The sequence below is a fragment of the Oryx dammah genome, unplaced genomic scaffold (genome assembly GCF_014754425.2).
Source record: "Oryx dammah isolate SB20612 unplaced genomic scaffold, SCBI_Odam_1.1 HiC_scaffold_28, whole genome shotgun sequence".
Taxonomy (NCBI): Eukaryota; Metazoa; Chordata; class Mammalia; order Artiodactyla; family Bovidae; genus Oryx; species Oryx dammah.
Window position 1 is genome coordinate 18628230 of NW_024070212.1, and position 27724 is coordinate 18655953.

At 50.6% G+C, this 27724-nt stretch overlaps 1 protein-coding gene across 3 annotated transcripts; it reads left to right on the forward strand.

Moving 5' to 3' along the window:
* Positions 1-35: 35 nt before the first annotated feature.
* On the forward strand, positions 36-27672 carry PI4KB (phosphatidylinositol 4-kinase beta). 3 transcript variants are annotated; one of them, XM_040230697.1, is made up of 12 exons: positions 36-452; positions 7834-8770; positions 13382-13426; positions 15848-16075; positions 16945-17172; positions 19771-19880; positions 20449-20553; positions 21074-21197; positions 21920-22185; positions 25215-25347; positions 25572-25692; positions 26783-27672. In XM_040230697.1, the coding sequence occupies exons 2-12, from the start codon at positions 7862-7864 to the stop codon at positions 26962-26964; spliced, it is 2451 nt and encodes an 816-aa protein (XP_040086631.1). In that variant the 5' UTR covers positions 36-452; positions 7834-7861; the 3' UTR covers positions 26965-27672. The 3 variants fall into 3 exon arrangements, with proteins under 3 accessions (XP_040086631.1, XP_040086633.1, XP_040086630.1); XM_040230696.1 differs by lacking the exon at positions 36-452 and adding an exon at positions 1472-1488; XM_040230699.1 differs by lacking the exon at positions 13382-13426 and having other exon boundaries at positions 37-452.
* Positions 27673-27724: the final 52 nt, after the last annotated feature.

Genomic DNA, 27724 nt, shown 5'->3' on the forward strand with positions numbered 1-27724 from the left:
CTCTCCTCCTCCCCGGCTTCCAAATCTCTCTTCCCGCCCCCTTCTCTATTTCTGAACAGGCATGCTTCAGGCAGCTTACCCGACTCGTTAGATTACTATGGGATCCGTAGGGTCCTGAGCGTCGAGGTAGCAAGAAAGCATAGCCCACGAAGGGCCGGAATTCAGAAGAAAACTCGAGATCTACTGAGGAATTTATTTATTTATTTTTAATCCTGGTGGTGCGAGGGAGGAAGAGAAGGTTGTGAGGCCCGGTCGAACGCGCGGCAGCGCGAAGGCCCCCTCAGGCGGAGCTGAGGGCAGCCCCGCAGCCGGGGCCTGGTGCAGCCGCCGCGGCCGCTGTCAGGGAAGCGCAGGCGGCCAATGGAACCCGGGAGCGGCCGCTGCTGCTGAGGCGGCGGTGTCGGCAGCCCGGCCCCGACCGCCCGCACCCCCTCCGCCGGGGTCCCCCGGAGGTAAGCGACTCCTACCCTGTGAGTGCCCCTTGCCCTGTGTGTGAAGGGGTCCCTCTCTCACCCTGTCCAGCACAGCCTCCCCCGCCCCCACACCTGGGTTCGACTACAAAACTATCCTCCCGGTGGCACCTGCACCCCGGGTTCCTTCTCCACCCGTTCTTCCCGAACCTGGGGTCCTCCTCTGCTTTTTGGCTTCCTCTTCTGTTTAGCTCCTCCCTCTGCCGGGGATTCCCCCCTCCCTCACGCTTATCCCTGTTGCCTCCGTCCCGAATTATCTTAAGTCGTCAAGCCTTTCCACATCACGATGCCTTTTATAGGGTCCATCCTTGTTTGTCTTTCCTCATTGTCTGCGCCCCAGCCCCTTTCCCCACGGCCTCCGCCTTTATCCCTTTTCCTGTTTTCCCCTTAACTCCGATGTCTCTGTGCATCCCCAGCCCCTGGTTCCCGGGCCTCTGTGGCCGGCTCTTCCTCTGCTGCTTCTGATTCCATTACCTCACTGCCACCCACCCACCCAGCTCCTGGCTTCCAAGAATTGTCTATTCCTTCTTAAGGGATCTCAGGCCCTCACCATCATTCCCAAAGTACTGTTTACATTCTGCTTTGACCTTAATCCTTTCTTCTCTAGAATACTTAATGGTTCCTGTAACTTTCTTTAGCTTTTCTCGACCCTTCCTCAGATCTCCCAACCTCTGGAGGTTTGTTCCTGTAGAAGAGAGATCTGACAGTGCTCCTTCCCATTCAGGATTTCCAACTTTGACACCTCCCTCGAGTTTCAAGGGTTTTGCTGATCCTTGTGGTACTGTTTTGCCTGTGGTCTTTATGTGTTCTTTGTCCCTCTGCCTTTACATACCACTTATTTCAGGATCAGCTAAACCTTGAGCTAAGAAGATGTGTTGGGAGGAGGGGGGAGCCTCCACTGTCTCAGGCTTTTCTCTGGACAGAGGGTGTTTCAGAAGGATGGAGCAAGTTTGAAGCAGTTCCTATCAGATTACACTTTGCTGGAGGAGTGAACAGGCCTGCATGGAAACTGAATGAGGTTGTGAGAAATTTTGTTTTGGATAATTTAATTTTAGGCTTGTCTTAGAGGGATCACAGAATATAATGTCTTCCCACCCCTAAGAGGAATCGGTTTACTCTCTGTGGCTTTACTAGAATGGTCTTGGTTGATTCAGTAAGAGCTTAGGCCTGGAGTGGATTTGGTCAGAGGGTAACTGGGAAAAGGAACATGAGCCAATGGAAAGAGCATGTATATCGAAAATCAGGACTCCTGGGTTCAGGATGTGACTTCTTCACTTGACCTTTAGTGTGACTTGTTTTGGGAAAATGGTTCACTTTATAGGCATAGGTACAGTAATAGGCGTATAGCACAATGTGGGGGAAAAATTTTGACTTCATTATTTGTTTACAAAACACCAGGTTCCTCAGACACAAGGTATTTATTAGTAATTCAGTTCTGAGAATTTTCCTTCATTCTCGTCTCTCTGTTGAACCTTTCTAGTCTCCAACCATGGGAGTAAATCAGTTTGAAAGGCAAGCTCCAGGCCTGACTCTTTCATCTGCCTTGATTTGGTTCCCCACTGCTTTAAGTTGCTGACCAGCTTTGCTGTTCCTCTTGTTCTTGAGCCATAACTCCAGATTCTGTAGGCGTAAAGTACGTCTGTGGGAAAATCCTTTGAGGAATCTGGCTGGAAAAGAACACTTGCATTGAGCTGGGACTTAGGAATAGTTGCTCACCTGTATGCCATGTCTCTCTCTTGGCCTCCAGTAGTGAAAAGGACACGTGAAGTGCCCTTCATCTTCCTACTCTAAGCCTGTTTGAAAGTAATCATGCTGCCTTGTCCCACTTCCCCCTTTGTCTGCCTCCTCATTAGCCAGCCAGTGTCCGATCTCATAAGTCCCCTTTTTAGGAGCAGCTTTGCTCCTTGGGAGCACCCCTAAAGAGAAGTCATATTCCTCCTAGTTTCTTTGCTTCCTTCTCAGAGCTGGGTCCACACTGTGTGAGAACACATTTGCTGAACACTATCCAAAGCAGAAAGTTGAGACTGTCTAATTTGGGGAAGAAGCTTGAGAGAGGCCTTTCAGTAAGTGGCATGAGACTGGAGAGAGCCTAGCGCAAGTGCGTTTGGAGCTTGTGGTGGGGAGGAACAGTTCCGAGAGAGCCGAGTGTACAGGTTGCTTTCTTTGCCATCTGTCAGTTACAGCAGGGGCTCCCAGAGCTGGCTTGGGCTGTCTGGCTGGTATCTGCTTATACCAGCTCTAGAGCCCTGAACAGATTTCTCCGCCTCATTCAATATTGACTTAACTTCCCTGAGACCACTGTTCTCCCTTCCCTGTCCCCTGATGCCACTCTGCCCTGGGGCCTTGGGTAAGCATTTCCCTGGTTCCTGGTAGGGCTGGAGCTTGTTTGATGGCTTGGTTCTGTGTTTCTAGAAGGGAAAGGTTGTACTCAAACTCCATTTTTACCATTGAGGTTAAGAGGGAAGGATGAGCTGAGACCTCCTTAAAGAAAGGTTTGAGTTAGACTTTGAGACATGAGGAGGGAGTCCTCAGGAGCAGAACAGACAGCTTAGGATGATTAGAAGTCCCTTTTGAAGAGCAGCTGCTTTTTCAAAATTATTATTAAAGACATATGTGCATTTGGAAACAAATCCAATGGTACTTAAAGAATTTATGATGAAAATCAATAGTCCCTTTCCCTTCATCCCTACTCCTAAAGATAACCTCTTAGTTATTTTAGTGTTTCTTTCTGAAAGTTATTGCCAGAGCTTTAGATAAAGTTTTTGTTCTTCTGTTTTTTGGTTTATGAATTATTACAAAAGAAGACTGTGTTTTAGAAGATTCATACCTCGTGTTTATATGTTTTTGTTTTTACTGGAAGCCTGAATACCTTTAAATGACATATTTGAACCTCCTTTCCGTTAACTTTTTAAAAAATTATTTATTTTTAATTAGAGGATAATTGCTTTACAATGTTGTGTTGGTTTCTGCCATACATCAGTGTGAATCAGCCATAGGTATACATATGTCCCCTCCCTCCCACCTCCCACCCTGTCCATTAACTTTTAATAGCGTCTCTTAACTACCTCCCTTGTAGGATGAAGATATTGGCTCCACTACTTTTTTCCAGTTCATATGATCCATCTCTCCATCTCAAAGGGATCTTTCTTTTTTTTTTTTTCCAGAGGGATCTTTTAAAAGGTGATGGAAAATTGAGCTCACCTTTCTGTTTGGAGGTAGAACAATAAATAAGATGATTTCTTAAGGGTCATTCTATGAAAATACAGGAACATATTAAAAACATGAGGACTGATCTGAAGCAGTCATGCTTATCTAATTCATGGAAAAAGACTTCAAGAAGGGGATGGTGATTAACTATGTGAGGAAATTGATTTGGGGCTCTTTACATCTTGTCCTAGCAGAGACCAATCCACTAAGTCGTTTCATGGAGGCCAGTGGAAGGTTGTTTGTCTAGATTCTTTTGAGATGATGAGAAGCAAGAAGCCAGGTTAAGTGATAGTGTTCCCTACCCCCAGAACTTCTGCAGACTTGGATGCTCAGTCACAGAAGACATGCAGGTGTGCCTCTCTGTCCTCCTTCCCTGCTGTTCTCTGCTTGGCCCTGAGCAGCCCTCTGATGCTCACCTGAGGATTCCCTTCTTTGCCCAGACATCAGGTGTGGAGCCAGTTGGTTGTCAACATTCCCCGTCCCCTTCCCACACACACCCCTTTCTGAGAAGCTAGCTGCTGGTCTGGGGCATGGTAGGCCTCTTCAGTTCCCTTCTAGCCTCACCGGAAGGCCACTTTAGGTTCCCAGTGTGAAATGTGGAGCCTCAGTTGTCTGTGTCCTTGAGAGCCATAGGAGTCTTTTGATATTAAAGGTTTGGATTTTCTTCTCTGGGGTTTTTCTTGTTCTCTGACTTTTAAAAGGGGAAAGGTGGTGAATACAGAAACCATTTCTTCCTGTTTTGCTTTCTAGTCCTTTCACTCTCTTTAGAATAGTTACTCATCAAAGCTATATTTTCTTTGCATTTCAGAATGAATTAACTGATGTTAAAGACCATATCTGGATTTAGGTTTTGAAAAATCCATTTATTTCTTATTGCCTAAATTGCCAAAACAACCTGCATTTCCTTCAGCTCCTCCTTCTCCCCATGACTTACTTCAGAGGCAGGCAGTTCCTGAGACTCAGGAAGGCCAGGAAGGAGGCCAAGCTCCAGTTTGGTGGTTTCTAGTGGCAGAGCTGCCCTTTACAGGAGAGGAGTTTGCTTTTCCTCCTCCTCTTGACATTATCTGTTCCCTGGGGAGTAAAGGCTGTCAAATGGGGGACCTGTTCTGTTCAGTGGGCAAGTCCCCTAAATACTGTGATATGGGATTTCTAGCTCAACCCTGGGATAAAAGAAATGATGGCCTCCTTGCCTTCCTTCTTGGTGCCAGTAGTAATCCCAGTTGTGACCATTTCCAAATCGTCTGCATTTCCTAGTGAAATCTGAAGTGCTGTATATGGGAGAATGTCTAAACTTCTTTTCCCTTGGAAGTTTTGGAAAGTGGTCTTTTAGGAGCTTTTGGTGTCTTGAAAGTCTCTGGAGTAGAGGAAAAGAGAATCATGTGCCAAGCATAGAGAGATTTTTTAAAAAAGAGTTGGTTGTATAAAGTGATTTGAGTCTGTTGTGTGAGTGTCTAAGCAAACCTAAAGGGTAGTAGTGGTCCCAGTTGAATTTGAGGAATTTGAGAACCCTCTGGTGCAGTGTGCTACAGAGTTGCAGCAGGTACTGATTAACACTTCCCTCTTATTATTCCTTTGCACCCCACAGTTGCGAGTAGAGACAGATCTACATGGGCAGAGGCAGCTATGCCGGTTCTGCTGCTCGGAGGTCACTGCCTCATTTGGGAAAGAGCATAGTGAAAGAGTCGCCACCTTCTTGCTGATTCCAATCTCAGACTGCATCAGAGAAATTTAACTGGGGGATGAACTTCTTGCTTGACAGAGTTAGGAAAAAAATAAACTGAAGTAGCCTTTTTTTTTTTTTTTAATACTCCTTGAGAACTTAAGAGTTCTCCATCCATCTTCCTGCACAACGTTAGTGGTTGACTGCTGGGGGAGAGCAAGCTGGACTATGTATGTTGGGCAGATGAAGGTAACCTTGAGTCTTAACATTTCAGAGGTTCAAGAAGAGGCACTGAAAGAGTAGCGGTGGAAACTCAGGCTTTGCAGAGTGACTAGAGAATCTGTGTCTTGAGCCTCCTTCCACGTACTTGGGTTCACTAGGGTCAAACCTCACTTACCAGTTTCATTGATGCCACTATCAATTGGAAATTACCTGCCTCCCAGCTCCACAACTGCTTCTGCCTTCCTCTTGCTCATGCTCATGCTCTTTTGTGTGACGTGGCCTCTTGCTATTTGTATTTTTGTGAAGAGGCCTCTTGAGTCCTTTGCTACCTACAGCCAGACTCTGGAGCTGCGTCAATCTGACATTAATATAGTGTACCTCTCCCAGTCCTTGCTTTGAGATTTCCTCCTGTTCTGCACTGATTCTCCTGATCTGGATTTAGTGAGTCTCTGAAGAATCATTCTAGGCAGGCAGTGGTGTTTATCAAGTGTCCTCTCACTGACTTTCCTTCTGATCCCTCCAGCAGGGGATTGTTGGTTGTATGTTTTCTTCTCCTTTGGACATTCTGGGTACGTGGCCTCCAGGCTGATATCTTCTCACAGCCCCTCCAGTTCTTGGAGTGTGTGTATGAGGATGGGGGAAAGTAGGGTTGGGATAGGAGAGGGCTCACATAAATGTTTTGGAAGAGTCTCAAGTAACAAATGTTAACTAAGTCACTCTCCATATAAACAACTGGCGTGTGCACGTGCATTGTTTATCAACCTTTTAGGTGATTAGGATTTAACTAGCATTTGTAGCAGAGAAGGCAATGGCACCCCACTCCAGTGCTCTTGCCTGGAAAACCCCATGGACGGAGGAGCCTGATGGGCTGCAGGCCATGGGGTCGCTAAGAGTGGGACACAACTGAGCGACTTCACTTTGACTTTTCACTTTCATGCATTGGAGAAGGAAATGGCAACCCACTCCAGTGTTCTTGCCTGGAGAATCCCAGGGACGGCGGAGCCTGGTGGGCTGCTGTCTGTGGAGTCACACAGAGTTGGACACGACTGAAGCAACTTAGCAGCAGCGGCATTTGTAGAGTACTACTGTGTGCCTGTACAGACTTCCTTATAGTTCAAACAGTAAAGAATCTGCCTGTGAGGCAGGAGACCAGGGTTCGATCCCTGGGTTGGGGAGTTCCTCTGAAGAAGGAAATGGCAATCCACTCCACTTTTCTTGACTGAAGAATTCCATGGACAGAGAAGCCTGGTGGGCTACAGTCCATAGGGTCACAAAGAGTCGGACACGACAGTGACTAACACACACACACACGCTGTGTGCCAGGGACAGACATGTTAGTTCCTTTTGCACACATAAAGTTACTCATTCTGTTAATACACAGTGACATTAAGAAATAGACATGTTTCTTCCCATTTTACAGTTGAGGAAACAAACTCAAGATAGGTGGTTTGCCTGAGTTTACACACATACTGGCAGAGCCAGGATTTTGAATCTCAGCCTGTTTGAGTCCAAGTGCAGGAGTTTTTCCACTATCCTTCAGCTAGCTGCCACAGCACTGGAGGAAGGGAGCATGATGTCATGTCCTCAGACGAGCAGAGAAATGGCACACCTCAGCAGGGTTGACGATGGATGTTTCTGAGCTATTTTCTTCTCGGTAAAGCTGGTGTGGTGTTTGCTGGCCATTATTTTTTGGGTGCTTTGAGTCTAAAAGGGAAGGTAAGAAAAGTATCTGTAACTGGAAAAACACATCAAGATTTTATCACTAAATAAAGGTGAGATGTTCAGGACCTGTGTATGGAGTGTTATATGAGGAAGAAAATACAGTTTAAAGAGAAAAAAATAAAGGTTACTGGCAAGGCATTTGAGGGAGATATGGGAAGAACATGGAGGGAGAAGAGCATCTGAAGAGTTGGGGACAAGAGAATTAAGACCAGAACTGCTTCCCAGTCTATCTGAAGAATTTGTAAACCTAGATGAACATAACACACATACAGCAACATTTGGCAAATACAAGTTAAGAACAGAGGCTAAGATGAGAAGCACAGAAGGAATGAAGAGTAATGTAGGGATCGGAGGTGGGAGGAGGGAGTCAGGGTAAGCTTCCTGGGAGAGGATGACTTTTCATCTGCGTGTGAATGAGTCCCGGAAGACTTAAAGAGAGGGGATGCCTGGGAAGGTTTCCTGGCGAGGGCCAGGCCTGAGGTCGGCACCACTAATGGTGTGTGTATGTGTGTGTCTCCCTTTCTCTTCCTTTCTCCCTCTTTCCTTCTCCAGCTTGGAAGCTCGAAGTCTGGCTGTGGTCATGGGAGACACGATAGTGGAGCCTGCCCCCCTGAAGCCAACTTCCGAGCCCGCTCCTGGCCCGCCAGGGAATAATGGGGGCTCCTTGCTAAGTGTCATCACGGAGGGGGTCGGGGAGCTCTCGGTGATTGACCCTGAGGTGGCCCAGAAGGCCTGCCAGGAGGTGCTGGAGAAAGTCAAGCTCTTGCATGGAGGCGTGGTCATCTCTAGCAGAGGCACCCCACTGGAGCTGGTCAATGGGGATGGTGTGGACAGCGAGATCCGTTGCCTGGACGACCCACCCACCCAGATAAGGGAGGAGGAAGATGAGATGGGGGCCACGGTGGCCTCAGGCACAGCCAAGGGAGCAAGAAGGCGGCGGCAGAACAACTCAGCCAAACAGTCTTGGCTGCTGAGGCTGTTTGAGTCGAAACTGTTTGACATCTCCATGGCCATTTCATACCTGTATAACTCCAAGGAGCCTGGAGTGCAGGCCTACATCGGCAACCGGCTCTTCTGCTTTCGTAATGAGGATGTGGACTTCTATCTGCCCCAGTTGCTTAACATGTACATCCACATGGACGAGGACGTGGGTGATGCCATCAAGCCCTACATAGTCCACCGCTGCCGCCAGAGCATTAACTTTTCCCTCCAATGTGCCCTGTTGCTGGGGGCCTACTCTTCAGACATGCACATTTCCACTCAGCGACACTCCCGTGGGACCAAGCTGCGGAAGCTGATCCTCTCGGATGAGCTGAAGCCTGCTCACCGAAAGAGGGAGCTGCCCTCCTTGAGCCCAGCCCCTGACACAGGGCTGTCTCCCTCAAAAAGGACCCACCAGCGCTCTAAGTCAGATGCCACCGCCAGCATAAGTCTCAGCAGCAACCTGAAACGAACAGCCAGCAACCCTAAAGTGGAGAATGAGGATGAGGTAAAATTCCCGGGCGGGACGGAGGGGCAAGCCAGGTGGCATGGAGACAGGATGTCTGGTTCAGGGTTACTCTCCGTTTCACTCCTTCCCTCTGTTTCATTTCACCAATTAAAGATGGAATGTTAGAATGGAAAAAGACCTTAGGATTCATGTATTCCAGCTGCCTCATTTTACAAAGGAAGAACTCAGAGACCCAGGGAGATAAAGTGACTTGCCTCAGGTCGTATAGCTTAGTAACAAGGCTGATACTCCTGACTGTCCAGTGGGTTTTTACTAAATTGCACTGCCATCCTCTTACTTCCTGAGAACTGTGGCAGAGACCCTCCCCAGCCTGACTTGAACCCTGGGATATCTACCAGGACCTCTCAGAGCAGCAACCATGGCAGGGAGGAAAAGGGGTTCTGTGTGTGAATTTTGTGTGTGCTGGGGGAGGGGAGATGATAAGACGACCCTCAGTTTCATTCTCCTGGCCACTGCTCTTCATAATCCCTCTTCCTCACTCCCTGGAGATCCTGCTCCTTGTTGACGTAAGGGTAAGCTTCATTCCCTGTCACTGAGGCATCTGCAGAATGCCTTCCCGCCTGCCTTTCCGTGGGGGAAGGGCTGTCTTGCTTGTCTCTTTCCCATATCATTTGGGAGAAGCACAGAAGGGAGAGGGAGGCATTCCTGATACGGAGTAAATCTTGGGCACACCCAGTGTCGAGTCAAGGACCTGAAGCCTGAGAAGAGAAAGCAGCAGTTGGGGTGTCCCATTTAGGATACAGAGTGGGGTGAGATAAGCCATCAGCTGGTCACATTGTTCAGTGTCCGACTCTTGGCGACCCCATGGATGCTGCACGCCAGGCTTCATACACACTATTTATTCCACATCTGGAGAGAGAGCAGGGACATTTGCCCCGTGAACAACCAAGTGTTAGTGACCTACCTGATGTCCCAGCCAGAAAATGGTCCGCCAGTCCCCACCCCACCCCTGACTCCCCACCAGCCAGGCTCCCATCTGGCTGCCAGCCTAGCCTTAGGGAAGAAGGGAGAAAAGACCGAGGCGTTTGCACTTGCTGGAGAACGCGTGTAGCCATGGTGCTGGTATCTGCCTCTCTCGGGCCCACAACCCACCCACAGTTTTGATACAATGGGACTTCTTTCAAGTAAAGAGAGGTCAGAGTGACTGGGGCAGGGAAAGGCAGGAGGGAAAGAGAGTACAGAGCCTGGTCTGTCTGGAAATTTGGTGTTGTGATGATAATGGGGAAACTAAAGGAGCTAACATTTATTGAGCACTTAGTGCGTGCCAAGCACCATGTCAAATATTTTACATGTAATCCTCTCAGCAGCCTTAAGAGACAGGTATTATTTCACCACTGAGGAAACAGAGAGGTTAGATGATTTGCCTCAAGTCTCTCAACCAGTGTCTGTCACACCCAGCCTCAGCTGTCAGAGTCCATACAGGGAAGAACAGCCTAGGCCTTAGCCATGAAGGTTTCCACGCCCATGCACAGGCAGGGCCCAGCTGTTCTCAGAACCAGAATGGACCATTTTCATTTCCGGTTGAGCTTGGCAGGAAGCCCAGGGTCATGAAAGGAGGCTGTGGCAGAGCAAGAAGAATCATCCAGAGCTGGTGGGACTAAAGTCGTGCAGGGTTTGGGAGCTCCTCTTGGGGTCAAGCCTGTAGTGGTATGAGTGTGAGCAGCTGTAAGTGAATCCCTTGGTGCCTCGTATCAGGCGCCTCTTGGCTTTTCTCCGCAGGCATTTTGTAGTACTCATCCTAGGACCAGGAAAACGGAGGCCTCGGCCTTTTGTCCTCCGTGCTGATCCTTAGTCCCCCTTGCAGCCCACTGCTGCCTAGGATGGGGTTTGAGGTGACGCTGAGACACAGGTGTTCTGTGGATGCTGAAGTCCTCTAAATCGGCTCCTCCAGCTGCCATTCTTCCCAACCTGGCTCCTGTTTCTCGGGTCAGTAGATCCAGGACGAAAGGAGACACCACTCCCAGGTTATATGATGCCAGCAGAGAGACGCCAGAATCCACTGTGGCTCCCCAGGAAATGTGAGAGAGTCACCAGGAGTCTAAGCATTGGAGTCTTCAGCCCAGAGGTCTCTCCAAACCCCTTTGACTTTTCGAAGATACATCTTTCAAGGCCTTTGTCTCCCAAGTACTGGTTTTCTTTCTTCTGATCGTCCACCTCCCCTGTCACGCAACATTCATTCACTCAGCCTGTAGTTCTTGAACTTGTCCACAGCAGAGCCTGTGCTGAAGGCAGCAGGGGATGTAGGATAAAATGCTGTCCTTTCCTCCAGGAACTTACAAGGTAGTAGGGAGATCCCGTTATCTAGGAAGTTGTTTGGTTTGTGACTCTTCAATTTTATATCCTGAAACTATACTGAATCTATTAGTTCTAGCGGTTTTTTGGCGACTCTCCTGAAATGTTGATTCCTGCACGTGAGGAGGAAGTATACAGCTCACTGAAACAAAACACATGATTATCTAAGGTCTGAACAGAGACTCTCAAAGGAGAGACACCCTGCTCGCCCTCTCTGGCTTTCCCCGTGGGTTCTGAGTTTAATACTGTGCTCTCACCACCAGCAGGGACCCTCTGGAGGGTGAAGCGAGGCCTCCAAGAAGAATCGCAGGTGCTCATGCAGTCTCTTCCTGCCTAGGGTCTCCCAGCAGAGTGCTTCTCTGCCCATATCTCACAGAGGGTTCTATTTTTTAATGAGGAATCTACACTCTCCCCTACAAGTAAAGGGCTCCAGCACTGATTTCTCCCATCTCCTCCCATTCCCGCTCCCACCCACCGCCCCAGCCCAGCCCTTTAGAGCAGTTTTTCTCAGCCTCGTCAGGGAGCTCTTAAGTGGCGCTGGTAGTTTTCCTTTCCAGTTGTACCCACTTGGTAAATATTTTGGCCTAGGGTGGGGGCTCAGGGAACAGCGATTTAGATCCTACCCCTACCCGACACGTTCCCCCTGTAATGTAGATCAGCCTTGTCTTCTCAGGGCTGTAACCTTTGTACAGAGAAATCTGCATATCACACTGGAAGCACAGGAGGCCTTCCAGCCCGATAGAGTGTGATGTCAGCTTCTTGGCCTCAAGCTTCTCTCCTTAGAGCTGACTCAGTTTGAGTGACTCAAGTCTCCAGAGGAGAGAGGAGCAGTTCACAATATATCTCCCTGCCCCGAAGGCTGTTAATGAGTCAGACAGGACCATCCTGTCTGTAGAAGCACCTGGAGCGGGGCTTGTGGAACCCATATCCTGCCTACTGTTCCTTCCCCACCCAACTCCTGGGTAGAGTTTGAGCCAGCAAGTCATCATCAACTTGAGCACCCTCGCTGCTTCGGTGCTCCCTCCCACCACCACTCCCCCCCAAGCAGAAGAGCTATGGCCTTGGGAGAGTGTTCAGCTTGACTTCTCCCTCAAAGTGCCACTCTTCCCAGATTCTTTAAAGAAAGACCCGACAAGAGGGCCTCCAGCTGGAATCGAATGTAAACTATGGAATTGAATTAAGTAGCTGCTTGAAATTCTGATTGCAGAGTAGCTCAGTGACCACTGCCCTCCTGCCCTGGGAGCGGCTTTGACTTTGTCTCTCGAGTCCAGGACCCTCCCTTCCTGTGCGCCGTGTACCCACATTGCCCCTCTCCCTGTCCTGAGAGACCTTGGTGGACAGAACCCAGGGTGGACCTGTGCACGAGTGCCCCAGAGCCACTCAGTGACTTGCAGCGCCAGTCCTTGGCCCTGTTTTACTCACAGACGCTAGTAAGACATAGGAAAGGGGTGAGTTTTAGCTAACTCCCCTGAACTGGGCCTAGGACAGCTGCTGTGGAGCAGCCAGCCACTCAGCTTTCTCAGATGGATTCAGTTGGGACCTGGCTTCTCAACTTAGATCCAAAAATTGTAGTTTATCGAGTGTCACATGAAACAGCCTGATCGGAAGCCTACAGAAGTTTGGTAGGTAAGAGAGTTACTCATCCTTAACTCCCAGCAGCACCTAGCACAGACGTTTCGTGCTCCTGGGTCCCTGCTAGCCCTCATCACATGATTCAAGGGTGGGATTGGGTTTCCCAGGGTGATAATGAGGCTGATTAGAGAGGAGATGTACCTGGCACTGAAAGGTTAGCTCTTCTGCTTCCTCCCTGACGTCTCCAAGAAGCTGGAGGAACGTGGGGTTTCTGGTATGGGAGCCATGCAGCTTGTTATATTCAGTCTCAATGGTGGTCTCCATGGAGAAGGGCTTGGTTGAGAGCATGTGAGTGAATACCGAGGAAGCAGGAAAGCTTTGCAGCATCGAGGTACCTGCCTCCCTGACAGATCCAGCTGTAGCAATTTTTCCTAGAAGGAAGACTTGTGCAGGCAAGAACAGAAGGGCAGGAAATGAAAAGCAGAGGCCACCACCTCTTCAACCCTTCTGACCTCAAGGTCTACGCTAGCTTTCTAGTATCTTCCACAATGTCAAGAATCTGGGCAAGTGGCATTTGTGGGCTGACTTTCTTTCATTAAAGCAGAAAGGTAGAGCTACATAAGAGAAACAGTTATGATCCAGGTTGGAGCTAAATTCTTTGCCTTTGTCTCTCTCCCTTCCCTCCCTGCCCCCTTCTTCTCCCCTTGCCCTCCGGCCCTTTCCCAGGAGCTCTCCTCCAGCACCGAGAGTATTGATAATTCATTCAGTTCCGTAAGTGGGGCCAGGCTGGGACTGGGTGGCAGGCTCCCCCCATGGCCGCATTTCCTCTCCGTCCCCAGGTCTTCTGAGTCCCCAGGTCAAGGCTGGAGTTAAAAGTTGCCTTTTCTTCCTGGGACTTCAGCCCCTCACTCCCAGGCCTCTGAGACCTGGAGGAGCCCCTGTTCTTCATTGCCAGTGCTGAGGGGGCTCAGTTGATCCTTCTCCCAGGACAGCTGGGTTGCAGTGCAACGCAGCCCCCAGCTCCTGGTTCTCTAGAGCAAACAGCTGGGAGAGAGGTAGAATTTATCCCTGGATTGAAGCCAAGAACAGCTTGGCAGAAACCCCCAGGATCCTGTTTCTCCCACCCAGCACCCTTTCCCTGTGGCTTCTGCCGTCAGACCATCAAATACTTATTCAGTGTCTTCTGAATGCCAGGCCCCATGCTGGGTGAGCTGACTGGAGAAGCAAATAGGATTTGGCCTGAAGGAACCTTGCGCCTCCCCACACCAGTTTCCTTTTTAACTTCACATTTCTTCCAGGTCTGAGTTCTTCCCTTTCCCAGCCCCCTGCCCAGGATGTTTCGTAACCCTCATTCTCCTTTCTTGTTCCCTCTGGACTAACCCCTGACCCTCTAGTCCCACAGGGTCTCGGACCTTGTTGCTGGGCAGAGACGTGAGAGGAAATGCTGGACCCTCTGGGAGTTTGGATGATTCTTTTACATTTTACTTTTGATTTGTCTTCCCAATCGGTTTTCTCTGTTCTGTGCTGATCCCCTTTCAGTCATGACTCCTATCTCCTCCCATGTGGCAGTGCCTCTCTCTCGAGGCCTGGGGTCATATTTCCAACATGCTGACGTAACCTAGGGGCTCCCAGCCCAAAGGCTGAATTGAGGATGGGAAGGAATTCTGTTGTTTCTAATCTGAAATGACTATGAATTGGTTGGGGTGGAGGGTCTTTGGGACCATGACCGTTTGCCACCTGAGTGGATGGATTAGGGGATCAGGATGAATGAAGGAGTGAGTCTCCAGATTCCCTCTTCCTTTCTTTCTCTCTCTGAAGCCCCTAGGATATTTCCAGGGACCAGAGGTCTAGTTCTCTTGTCTTCCTGTCTTTATCTCTTTTTCAACTCTGCCTCCCAAAGCATTCCTGACTGATTCAGACACCCGGGTCTTCATTACTATGTGGGGCCCTGGGCCAGTCCCCTGTGGGTAGAGCCTGAGAGCTGAGCTGTGCTTTTGAACCCTGGCTCTGAGCACATGCAGAGGTGGGCCTGGTACTGCCCAGCTTTCCAAAGCTCTTTATGGCAATGTGAGGGAGTGAGGGTAGAAATTCTCACTCGGGAAACTGAGCTTGACACACAGGGAGAGAAGCCTGGTGAGTGAGATACTACTGTTTCTATTTGAGGAAGAGATACTGTTCTTGCCTAGCTGAGGAGAGATGGGCCAGGGAGCTGGGTGCCCATCTTGGTAAAATGCCTCATAAGGTGGAAGGACTTAGGCTGGGAAAGGAGCCCTTTTCCACGTCCAGCTGAGCCCATCTCTTTCCCCATCCCCACCTGACTCCCAACACTGACTTTGCCCTTTCTGAGAATGAAGTGCCCAGCGTGAGCAGCCAAGCCCACAGAAGGGAGCAAATGTGGGTAGCCTAGTCCCTGAGAGGTAGGGGAAGAGGATCCAAGGAGGAATCACTGAGAAAGACAGGCCTTCAGGGCCGGCACCAGGGCCTGAAAGAAGCTGTCTTCTCCACCCACCTGTGCACACCTCCCAGCCTCCATCTGCTTTTTCTTTCCCCATTGATTGTTCCCTCATTAGTGCAAAGTCTGCTCATCCTGCCTCATACCCTGCATGCGCACTGACCCTCCATGAGAGATTGTAGGGTGGACAGGGCGGGTGCCGTGGAAGCAGCGAAAGTCACTTGACTGGACTGAATCCTCCTTTGAAAGGGGAGGTGCTGATTCACAGCTCCCCTCTGGAGCTCTGTGGGCCTGCTGGACACCCAGCCCAGGGATCCTGCAGGGAGAGGGATGGCCTCGTTGCTGAGATGGGTGAAGCGCTTCAGGTGTGAGCAGCATTCCGTCTGGGTCCCTGGCTGACCTCTCTGGATGCCATCCTCCGGTCCGTCTGGAAGCCTTGGGACAGTTCCTCGGGAACTCAAGTCCAAGAGAAGTGGGGTGCACTGCGTGACCTGGAGTCACACACCCCCTTCCCGTCAAGAAACAGCCTGCGAAGGAGGGCAGTGCTTGCTTTTCTGCCTGTTCCCAATTCAGGTTGATGGGCATGGGTGGGATCTCCTGAGAGGGCCGAAAGGTCTCCCTTCCCTGGAGTACTGGAGACACTGGGACCCCTGGCCTGCGGGGCTAGTCGTGACCGAGTGGGAGGACCACTTTTTTCTATGGTTTCTTCACCATCTTTTACTTCACCCCACCCCCTGTAGCCCGTCAGACTGGCTCCTGAGCGAGAATTCATCAAGTCCCTGATGGCGATTGGCAAGCGGCTGGCCACGCTCCCCACCAAGGAACAGAAGACACAGCGGCTGGTCTCAGAGCTCTCCCTGCTCAACCACAAGCTCCCCGCCCGGGCCTGGCTGCCCACCGCCGGCTTCGACCACCACGTGGTCCGCGTGCCCCACACCCAGGCTGTTGTCCTCAACTCCAAGGACAAGGTGGGTGGGCTCGGGCCTCCGCCAGACCCCCAGCTGACTCGACTCCCATGGCTGTGTACAGGCCCAGGGAAGCCCCCCTAGCATCCGGGACTCCTCCATAGCTCATATGCACCTGTCAGCCTTGACTTCACCTCTGCTCGGTTGTGATTCCAAGGGCCCGCCTATCCCTGTTCTTGGGCTTTGTTTTTCTGGACCAAAGAGGCCTAATGTGTTCAGCTTGCCTCCTGCTCTGTCTCAGAGGAGAGCCACTCTCCTCACCACCTTCTAGTCCTTCTGGCAGCTCTTCTCCAGCCCTTCCATAACTCTTAGGCTTTCCAGGTACAGCAACAATGAAAGTAGAGAAATGTTTGTTTCTAAGACCTTTTCTGATCACAGTGGACAGGGAGAAGGAGAGAAAGGTGCCCAGTTCACGTTGGAGAAAATTAGCTGAAGTAGTATGCTGGTTGAAATGAGTACTAATGGTTCAGATGTTTGTTTGTTTTTTCCAGAAGACGTATTGAAGATTAGAATCCTGTCTGGCACAGTGCCCAGCTTTTTCCTAGTCTTTCTGTTTTGAGGACAAGCCCACAGAGGCATTCAGGCCTCTCTGATGGGTGGTAATTGATAGTTTGGGGTGTTTTGGTCAGGTGCACCCTCTGTACATTTTGAAGCTCAGCTGAACATTTGCTAGACTATATACTCTCAGCCAGACTCTTACGTATGTATTCATAGGATCCGTTCCTGCCCTCAGTAGGGCATTCCTGGTGTCTGGGGACTGAGGGAGGTGGGCTGGTGCAGGGGTCAGTGGCAGGACAAACTGTGTTACCAGGGTTGCGGTCTTGGGGAGCGGTGGTGGAGGGACATTACAAATATTGTTCTCACCACCCCAGGCTCCCTACCTGATCTACGTGGAGGCCCTCGAATGTGAAAACTTCGACACCACTAGCGTCCCCGCCCGGATCCCCGAGAACCGGATTCGGAGCACCCGGTCTGTGGAGAACCTGCCCGAATGCGGCATCACCCACGAGCAGCGGGCAGGCAGCTTCAGCACTGTGCCCAACTATGACAACGATGACGAGGCCTGGTCGGTGGATGACATAGGCGAGCTACAGGTGGAGGTGAGGGAGCTCCAAGGAAGTAGTACTGGGCATAGGACCTGTTCACCAGGCGCTTTCAATGTATTTGAGACAACACAACACTCCCTGAGGCTGCTGCTGCTGCTCAGTCGCTTCAGTCGTGTCCGACTCTGTGTGACCCCATAGACAGCAGCCCACTAGGCTCTTCTGTCTCTGGGATTCTCCAGGCAAGAATATTGGAGTGGGTTGCCATTTCCTTCTCCAGTGCATGAAAGTAAAAAGCAAAAGTGAAGTCGCTCAGTCGTCCTGACTCTTAGTGACCCCATGGACCGCAGCCCACCAGGCTCCTCTGTCCATGGGATTTTTCAGGCAAGAGTACTGGAGTGGGTGCCATTGCCTTCTCCGACTCCCTGAGGCAGGCTGGAGTAAATGCCCAAATGAGTTGGGTAGTTGGTGACAGGGGTGATAGGGGAAGCACTGAATAGGTCTAGTCTGGAATAGATTCAGGTAGAGCTTGTTTTTCTGCAAGAATTTAGGCTTAACGTAAGGAGGAACTTCTAAGCCCAGGGGAGAGTGGAAAATTTAATCAAAATGTATATTGAACACCTGCTATATAAAGCAAAGAAGAATAACTCATGTTTGTTCGTTCAAGGAATATTTATGGAGGGCCTTCTTTTTGCCCACTCTGATTGCTGTGTGCTAGTAAACAAGGCTTGGCTCCTGCCTGCAAGGAGTTTGTGACCTAATAGGAGAGAGAACAAGGCCAGTCAGCAGGTAGATGTAGTGTGGTGTGATCCAGGTTGTGCTGGAGAGAATTCGGTGTCAGGGGAGCATCTTCAGGGGGTGGCGCTTATTCCAGACTTGGGGTTGGACATTCCTGGAGGAAATAATATCTCAGCTGAGCCCTGGAGGTAGGTAGGAATTAGCTGGACAAAGTATTCCAGGCAGAGGGGACAGCTCGTGCAGAGACCAGAAGACACAAGGGAGCTTGGCCCATTTTAAGAAAGAAATTTTGTGTGCCTCTGATGTGTGGTCATGAGATGAAGAGTGGTAAAGAATGAGGCTGCTGCTGCTGCTGCTGCTAAGTTGCTTCAGTCGTGTCTGACTCTGTGCCACCCCATAGACGGCAGCCCACCAGGCTCCTCCGTCCCTGGGATTCTCCAGGCAAGAATGCTGGAGTGGGGTGCCATTTCCTTCTCCAATGCATGAAAGTGAAAAGTGAAAGTGAAGTCACTCAAGTCGTGCCCGACTGTTAGCAACCCCATGGACTGCAGCCTACCAGGCTCCTCCACCCATGGGGTTTTCCAGGCAAGAGTACTGGAGTGAGGTGCCATTGCCTTCTCCAAAGAATGAGGCTGGAGAGGCCAAAATGGGCCAGATATAAGAAGGATCCTGTAAGGTGCAGTAAGAAACTGGGATTTTGTTCTGGGGTTGTAGGGATCCAGAACAGGATTCTGTTAGAACTATGACCCAACCAGATTCCATTTTGTGAAAAGGCAGACTCTACTTGAGCTGGTGGTCTAACTGGGGAGACCAGATGCAGACATTTAAGAGAAAAAAAAAAAAAATCTGTGTATATGATACACAACACAGCAGTGTGCAGAAATGGCGAATGGGGTTAGGAGAAACGCACTGGCACAAAGGAAGGAGAAAAGAAGGGGCTTGACATGGGCCTTGGAGGCTGACATTGTATAGAGAGAGGTGAGGAGATAAGATTGAATGGCTTAAGGCTTCCCTGATGGCTCTGTGCTAAAAAGATCCACCGCCAGTGCAGGAGACACAGGTTCAATCCCTGGTCAGGGAAGGTCCCACATGATGCGAAGCAACTAAGCCCCGTGTGCCACAACTGCTGAACCTGTTCTCCAGAGCCCAGGGGCCACAGCAAGAGAAGCTACTGCGGTAAGAAGGCCTTTGGCTACCTCCTGCAAAGAGTTGACTCCCTGGAAAAGACTCTGATGCTGGGGGGGATTGGGGGCGGGAGGAGAAGGGGACTTATTAAAAAAAAAAAAAAAAAAAAAGAAGGCCAAGCCTCACAACTAGAGAGCAGCCCCTGCTCGCAGCAACGAGAGAAAGCCTGCACAGCAACAGAGACCCAGCACAGCCAAAATGAATAAAAGATTGGATGGCTTAGTTTAAAGAAATGCTCAGAGGAACCTAGCCTGGAGAGCGCCTGTTCTGGACCCTGAGGAAGACTGCATTCCTGGCCTGGGGAGCTCTCAGTATAAAGCTGAAAGTTCAGCTTTCTGTGATGGTCCTGGCAGTGGTTTGCAAACTTGAATGCATTGGAAGTCTTCTGGAGGCTTTGTTAGGAATTCATATTTCCGGATCCCATTCCCATTCGTTTAAATTCAGATCGATGGTGGCTTGGGCTCTGTGGTTTAGCAGCATTCCAGGTCATTCTGATGCAGCTATACTTGACACATTGAGAAACACTGCTAGAGGGTCTGGGGGCGGAGTGGGGAACCTAGGTAGTGTAGGGTCCAGGAGATGCATGACCTGGGGAGGCTTCTTGGAGCAGAGTTTGGAAGGGAGGACTGGTCATGCTGTGGAGAGGGCAGCATGAAGGGTGATCTGAAGAGGAGGTGGAAGAGGCAGCCCTGTGCTCAGTGCTTCTGACCTGCAGTGCCCTGCTCTCCCCAGCTCCCTGAAGTGCACACCAACAGCTGTGACAACATCTCCCAGTTCTCCGTGGACAGCATCACCAGCCAGGAAAGCAAGGAGCCTGTGTTCATCGCAGCAGGTGACATCCGGTATGGCCAGACCGTGCGGCCCCTCCTTTTTCATCCCTCTCTTAGGCGCCACCTGTCTCTTTGTTCCCATCCTTTCTGTCAGCCTATAGCTTCCTGCTTCTCTCTCCTTACTCTGTCCTTGTCCTGAGGCCACCAAACTAGAGGGAGTGAAGGTGTGGGTTGGGAAGTTACTGGGCTACTACAGAAAGTAAATTTTAAAAGGACTCCAAAGGAATGAAAGCACCAGAGGAAGGTCTGAGCATTTCCCAGAGTGGGTCTGGGAAGACGCATTTCTCCGAGAAGGAGGAGATGGTGTGGGAAATGCAGATGCTGGAGCTGTATCTGTCCTGATGCAGAATCCTGGCAAGAAAATGCGGAGGGGCTGCTAATCTGCATTTAACATGATCGCAAACCACCAGGTGAGCAGAGCTATCAGTGGTTTGCTTCTTTCCATGAGTCTGTCTTAGCCCAGATTTCTCTCTCTGTGTGCCCAGAGTTAAGGAAACAGTGCAGGAAATGCCAGCATAGACAGGGACAGGAGGCTCTGGGGTAGCTCCTCCAAGCAAATGATACAGTTTCTTCCTGCTAGACGTCGCCTTTCGGAGCAGCTGGCTCACACCCCCACAGCCTTCAAACGAGACCCTGAAGACCCTTCTGCAGTTGCTCTCAAAGAGCCCTGGCAGGAGAAAGTGCGGTGAGTTGGGTGGGGATCCACCCTCCATATTCTGTCAGTCTCCTCTGAAAAATCCATCAGGGCTCAGGCAGTGTGAGTCCTTACTTTGAGGGGGGTTTGATTTGAATTTTTCATAGAAGTTGTGTCTCTGTCCTCAACCTGGCATCACCTCCCGCTCTTTTTTTTTTTTTTTTTAATATATTTTATTTTATTTTTGGCTGTGCTGGGTATTCATTGCTGCACGCGGGCGCTTTCTCCAGTTGCAGAGAGCAGGGGCCACTCTCTAGTTGTGGTGCGCGGGCTTCTCATTGCAGTGCCTCCTTTTGTTGTGGAACACAGGCTTGAGGGTGTGTGGGCTTCGGTAGTTGCTGCACATGGGCTCAGCAGTTGTGGCATAGGGCTTAGTTGCAAGATCCCACGTGGGATCTTCCTGGACCAGGGACCAAACTGATGTCGCCTGCATTGCAAGGCAGATTCTTAACCACTGGACCACCAGGGCAACCTGGAATCACCCTTGACGGTTTTTTGCTTCTCTTCACAGGCGCATTAGAGAGGGTTCCCCCTATGGCCATCTCCCCAATTGGCGGCTCCTGTCAGTCATTGTCAAGTGTGGGGATGACCTTCGGCAGGAGCTGTTGGCCTTCCAGGTGTTAAAGCAACTGCAGGTAAGAGAAGAGGGGGAGAAAGAAGGGAAACTCAGCCCATCTGTAGCCCACCTGAAGTGATCACACAGGTCCTTCTGCAGGGAACTCTGCTGGGGACCAACTTCCTGCCTAGGCTGAAGTTGGATTTCCATTAAACTAAGCTGGTGCTTCTCCCTAGAAGTAAAGCCCCAGGAGCAGCTCCACAGCGCTCTCTTGTGGCCCTTTTGTGGCTGGCACCTGTTCTGATCACAGATCAAAAAACTCCCAACTGATTTGCAGCAAGTGGTTTGCGGTGGGCTGAGATGTCAATCCCTGACCCCCAGGGTGGATGCCTACAAGCAAATTCACCTGTTTAATCAATTCTTGATATAAATATTTTCATTTTTTGGAGAAGATTCCTCTGAACCTAAATCTCTTGGTCTTTTTCCCAGTTGTTTGAACTGGGATTAACAGCTCCCACTTGCCCTGCCTGGGATGTAACAGTGAGGTCTCCTCTCCTCTCTCCCTCTTTTGAACTTCTCTCTATAAGATGCCTTTTCCTACATGCCACCTTGTGTCTGGTCAGACCCTGGATTTCCTTTCAGAACTTCCTGGTCCTCAGTGGGATAACAGGGTTTTACTTACTCGATGGCCTAGATTCCAAGGCCACCAAGGATGAGAACTGTCTTGAGGTTGGGAACAGAAGGGATGTTGGCCTCATTCTCTCATTTAGAGTCTTAATGCCACTGTGTGCTTCCTCACAGTCCATTTGGGAACAGGAGCGAGTACCCCTGTGGATCAAGCCATATAAGATTCTCGTGATCTCAGCCGACAGTGGCATGATTGAACCGGTGGTCAACGCTGTGTCCATACACCAGGTGAAGAAGCAGTCGCAGCTCTCCCTGCTTGATTACTTCCTGCAGGAGCATGGCAGCTACACCACTGAGGCCTTCCTCAGTGCCCAGCGCAATTTTGTGCAGAGTTGTGCTGGCTACTGCTTGGTCTGCTACCTGCTGCAGGTCAAGGACAGGTAGGTGAATTCCTGTCCCTCCTCCTTAGCTTTTCTCCAGGGTTTCCTGTCTCCTCATTTATTCATCACCACCTTCCACTGCCAAGATATAAAGATGAAACAAACAACATATTTTAGGTCGAGACAGATGTATTCCTGTGCTGTTAAGGCAAGGAGGCAGACTGACAAGTACCAGGGCAAGAGACAAAGAAGTGAAGCATTTATGGGAGGAGCAAGGGTCTGAGCACGCAGAGTCTTGAAAGACAAAGGAGAATGAGGACAGAGAAAGCTGTGGATGGAAAAGGAAGGATGTTCCAGGCAGAGGAAACAGCTCAAGGTCATTTAAGCACAAGCCACACTGCATGGCACAGTGACGTCACGTAAGTTGAGGCTGCATTAGTAGGGCCTTGATGAGGCCCAGGAGGTTTATTCTGCAGGCAGAGGAAACACCGTGAGCCAGTCTGTGTTGAGTGAGTGTGCCCTGTGGCACTGTGGACAAGGGTGGATCAGTGGACCTTCAGCTGTCAAGAGGTGATGAGGCCTGGTGTGAGGGCAGTGGTAGAGACTGAGAGCAGAGAGGAGCAGGTGAATGTGAAAGACACGGTGACGCAAAGCTGAAACTCCCAGCTCTGAGTTCTCTTGCGGCATATGATTTCCAAAACTCGAGTTGTTTTGCCCAGAGCTGCCATTTCTGCCAGTATCGTGACCTTTAGGAAGCTCGTCTTTGCACATGGGTGAACAACATACCACACAAAGGTTGTTACACCCTTGAGGCCCTGTTTTTAAGACTGTCTCCAGACGGTGACTCAGGGTCAGTACTTGGAATGCAGCTGTGAGTTGTGCCTCTCAGAGGGCACAGGGCAGCTGTCCTGGGAAAGCACTAGCTCCGTGGCCTGTGCTTCCAGGGTTCCCAGTGGTATGGCAGCACATTAAGGTTAGCCAACGGAGCCGCTTATCAGAGATCCAGCATCTGTTACGTGCCTGCAATGCCTGACATTTTTTAAAATTGAAGTATAGTTGATTTGCAATATCATGTTAGTTTTCAAGTATACAGCAAAGCGATTCAGTTATGTATATATATGTCTGTGTGTGCATGTATACACAGGAGCCTGGTGGGCTACAGTCCATGGAGTCGCAGAGTCAGACACGACTTAGTGACTAAACAACTGTGTGTGTGTGTGTGTGTTGCTTAGTCGTGTCCAATTCTTTGCAACCCCATAGACTGTAGCTCACGAGGCTCCTCTGTCTATGGAATTCTCCAGGCAAGACTACTAGAGTGGGTCACCTAGGGGATCTTCCCAACCCAGGGATTGAACCCAGGTCTCCCACATTGCAGGCAGATTCTTTACCATCCGAGTCACAGGGATATATATACACAGACACACATATATATTCTTTATCAGATTCTTTTCCATTATAGATTAATACAAGATACTGAATATATTTCCCTGTGCTATACAATAAATTCTTGTTTGTTTTATATATAGCATTGTGTATCTGTTAATCCCATACTCCTAATTTATCCTCCCTTCCCATCTGGTAACTGTTTATTTTCTGTGTCTGTGAGTCTGTTCCTGTTTTGTAAATAAGTTCACTTATTACTCTACCATAATATTTACCTTTTTGTCTGACTTATTTCAGTTAGTGTGATGATTTCTAGGTCCATGCATGTTGCTGCTAATGGCATTATTTCATTCCTTTTTTATGGCTGAGTAAAACTTGGTTGCAAGCTTTAGACTGTTCCTCAAGAGTCAGGATTTGGAACCCAGGGCCCAGAGAGCCTAGAGCCTGAGCCCCTACGTTGAGTAAGTGGGGGCAGGGAAGCAGGTGATACTCAGGCCTCTGGGCTTTCTTTAGGAAACTAATATATTTAAAAGTGAAGGAAGAGACGGGCAGCTGGTAAATCTTTCATAATAACTCAAAAAAGAATAGACGTAGTTAAGTCCTGAATGGACTCATCCACTGGAGAGAAGCCTCAGCAGTGAAGGGGCCCCCAGACAAGTGTTTCAGAAGGAGGGCCCTGCAGCAGTGCAGCTGGGGTTCCCTCCAGCGGTTAAGGAGAGAAGAGTAACTGCCCTTCATTCACTGGCTTGGGGCCTTTCACAAGTCAGTCATTTCTTCTCTCAGGGCTTGTCTCCTCACCTGTAAAATGAGAGGCTGGACTAGGACATCTGGGGCTTTCTGGCTCTCAAGCTTGAGTGTTGCTAAATTTGTTATGCTTCCCCAGAGGGGTAGGGACTCAGGTGGGACTGGGCTATCCCTCTGTCCCTCTTCTTTTGGCCAGTCAAACCGACCCCAGAGAAGGTGGCCTCAGACCGTGAGCTCTTAGCCTAACAAAGCCTCTTTTGACTCTGAGGAGGTCCCTTATGGGCCAGGCCTCACATGCTTAGCATGTTAATTTTTTCCCTCCGACTGGCCATTCATATGGGAATCACAAAGACCTGGGATTTCTCTCTCTCTTCTTCATGCAGCTAGCCTGTAGGAATTGCCTCCTGGGAATTTTTTTACATAAGTGGTTTTACCAGACAGTTAAAGCTGACTCTTTGAAGCCCCCACACTATTTTACATTTAAACTCCACTCAGCCTGGGATTGCTGTTCCCTTCCAGTGGGGTTTCTGATTTGCAGTGGGCCAATAGGAATTATAAAACACAGGTAATTAGGTTGTAACTGGCCGCCTCCCACTAAGCCAAGTGCTTGGCCTCTGTGACAGCTGGCCAGAGTGCAGAAGCTGTCTTCTCTAGCTTTCCAGTTCTTTACTAGATTGGGATTGGGTGCTCAGAAGCGCGATTATTGGGAAATGGGGATCATCTTAAAACGACTTTATTGTTAATGATAGCAAGTGAGACCCCATTGCCTTTGTTAGCAGCCTACTTTTCTAATTTCCTTTCTTCCTCCTGCCAGCTTTGGGTTCTAGGGGTTGGACCCAGAGTTCAGCAGGAAAAGTGGCAGGGCCCTTGTCTGGTGTCGTGTGGCCAGTGTGTTGCAGCTTCAGCTCCCACCTCAATCGGACTTCCTACTGTCTCCTCCTCCCATCTGCCCCCCTCCTCAGACACAATGGGAACATCCTGTTGGATGCAGAAGGCCACATCATCCACATCGACTTTGGCTTCATCCTGTCCAGCTCACCCCGAAACCTGGGCTTTGAGACATCAGCCTTCAAGCTGACCACGGAGTTCGTGGACGTGAGTGAGGAAGGAGGTGCCTCACTGTGGTGTCATGGGAGGGGGAACTGGTGGTCTCGCCACAAGTGGGGACAAACAGATCAGAAATGGGAGTAAGTCAGGGTGAGGTTGGACGTCCTGGGAGGCTTCCTGCCTGATAAGAGGTGGGCACGTAACAGAGTTCGGCACGTTTACCCAAGGGAGGAGTTGTGAGCTCCCTTGCGCACACACCTCTCTCCTCGCAGGTGATGGGTGGCCTGGATGGCGACATGTTCAACTATTACAAGATGTTGATGCTGCAGGGGCTGATCGCTGCTCGGAAACACATGGATAAGGTGGTGCAGATCGTAGAGATCATGCAGCAAGGTGGGCCGGGGAAAAGCCTATGTTCAGGGACAGGGTGGGACCCATAGTGCCTCGGGATTCCCTCTGTGCTGGGGCCCTGGGGCATGGAGCCTCCAGAAAGTTGATTCCACCTCAAGACTGGGGGTGGGGCTCCCAGCTCTGATCCAGTGCCCTGCTTCTCCTTCCACATATTCCTCCCGATTCCTGACAGCTAGTCCTGGGGGTGGGAGGGCCGAGGCAACAGAAACTACCTCCTGTGTGCACTAAGGGGGGAAAAAAAAGGAGTCCCATCTCCAGCCTCCTGGTCTCTTCCTGTCTCCCCATCCTTTGTCCCGCTCTGAGTGTCTCCTTCCATTGCTTGGCTCTTCACCAACTCAGGTGTTTTCAGTCACCACCTTGCTCCCCCTGGCCTCTGACTTCTGATGGCCCTATCCTCAGACCCCTTCCCTGGGCCATACTCACCCCTTCTGCTCAGAGCCGAGCTGTGTTCTCCTCTCCTCTGTCTGCTCTCAGACTGCTGTTTCCTCACGGCCTTGCCATCTGTAGTCTTTTGTCCAGGATCCCTCCTCTCCCATCTTCTCTGGGCCCTCATCCCCATTTCCCCCTCAGGGCTTTGGTGTCCACCCATTCTGAGCTGCCAGTCTCCTCCTCCCCATCCCTGCTCCCACCCCACAGGTTGTCGCCGTTGCTCAGGAGCATCCCCGTCTGGCCCCGTGATGACGGTGGCCCAGGTCATCTGTGAGTGTCAGACGTAGCATAGGCAGAGGCCTGCAACCAGATAAGTGCCCAGCTCAGGGCCCACTCCCCAGACTCTTCCCGGCCTTCCCTCTGGGTCCTAAGACTGCTCCCTCCACCCTTCCTGGAGGAGATGTGGTGCTGACTCCCTGCCCTCCCCTTGTGCCCTTACCTAGAGGCACTTAGGAGTGTGGGATGAACAGGGGCTCAAGACAGGGCCTCTTGCCGGCCCTCCCTTCTCTGCCCCAGCAGACCTGCACGCACGCTGTCAGGGATCTGAGTGGGAGGGCAGGGCAGCAGGCAGCCTGGCTCTCTACTGTTACACTGCACCTCCCTCCTTTCCACGTGTGACCCTGTTCCTCGCTGCTGCCCCCAGGCTCTCAGCTCCCTTGCTTCCATGGCTCCAGCACCATCCGCAACCTCAAGGAGAGGTTCCACATGAGCATGACCGAGGAGCAGCTGCAGCTGCTGGTGGAGCAGATGGTGGACGGCAGCATGCGGTCTATCACCACCAAACTCTATGATGGCTTCCAGTACCTCACCAACGGCATCATGTGACGCCCTCCTCTTCAGGCCCCAGCGCGATGGGGGTGGTTCAGGGGACCCTCCCTGGGAAGGCCCTTGGAGAAACCCTAAGCCAGGAAGCCCCACCCCCCCAGCCATCCACCAAGGGGAATGGAAGGCAAGACATACAAAGGATCATGTGGTAACCGTAGAGCTTGCCGGGGCGGGTGGGGAGAGCCAGCTGCGGGGTCCAGACTGACTGGGGCTTCCTTGCCGCCACCCCAGCTGTGTCAGTATTACCACCTGATGGACTCCAGGACTCACTGCCCTCCAGAGAACAGAAGTGATAAGTGTGGGGGGCGCTGGGGCCTCGCTTCTCCTCACCAGGGTCCGAGAGGTTCTTTCCACAGGCCATCCGCTTCATGTATTCTGGGTCCCAGGAAGAAAAGAGTAGGTTCTTGGTACTGAGGACTTGATCCTGTGGTTGGCCTTTGGCCATGCTGCTGCCTGACTGTCCCCTCCCAGGGACTGAGCCCTAGCCCGAGTTCCCCTGGGTAGGTGGGCTTTGGCATAGGGTCCTGCCCTTGCTGAGGTCCCCCATCCCAGAAGTGAGGAAGGGAATGATCACGGCCCCGCCAGTCTGAGGGTACTGGCCTAGCCTCGGGGAATTCCTTGCCCTGATCCCTTCCCCACACCCAGGGAGATAGCTCTCAATTTTTTATTTTTAATTTTTGTTTGAAATAAAGTCCTTAGTTAGCCATCTGTGTCATTTCTGAGATGTGTTTTTTTCAGGGGTGGGGAGTGGACATGCCTG

What these genes read in the sequence shown, in the direction of transcription:
- PI4KB (XM_040230696.1), top strand. An exon ending in CTGCTGCAGGTCAAGGACAG is followed by an intron (nt 22,186 to 25,214) that starts GTAGGTGAATTC and finishes CCCCCTCCTCAG; the next exon opens with ACACAATGGGAACATCCTGT. An exon ending in CGTAGAGATCATGCAGCAAG is followed by an intron (nt 25,693 to 26,782) that starts GTGGGCCGGGGA and finishes TGCTGCCCCCAG; the next exon opens with GCTCTCAGCTCCCTTGCTTC.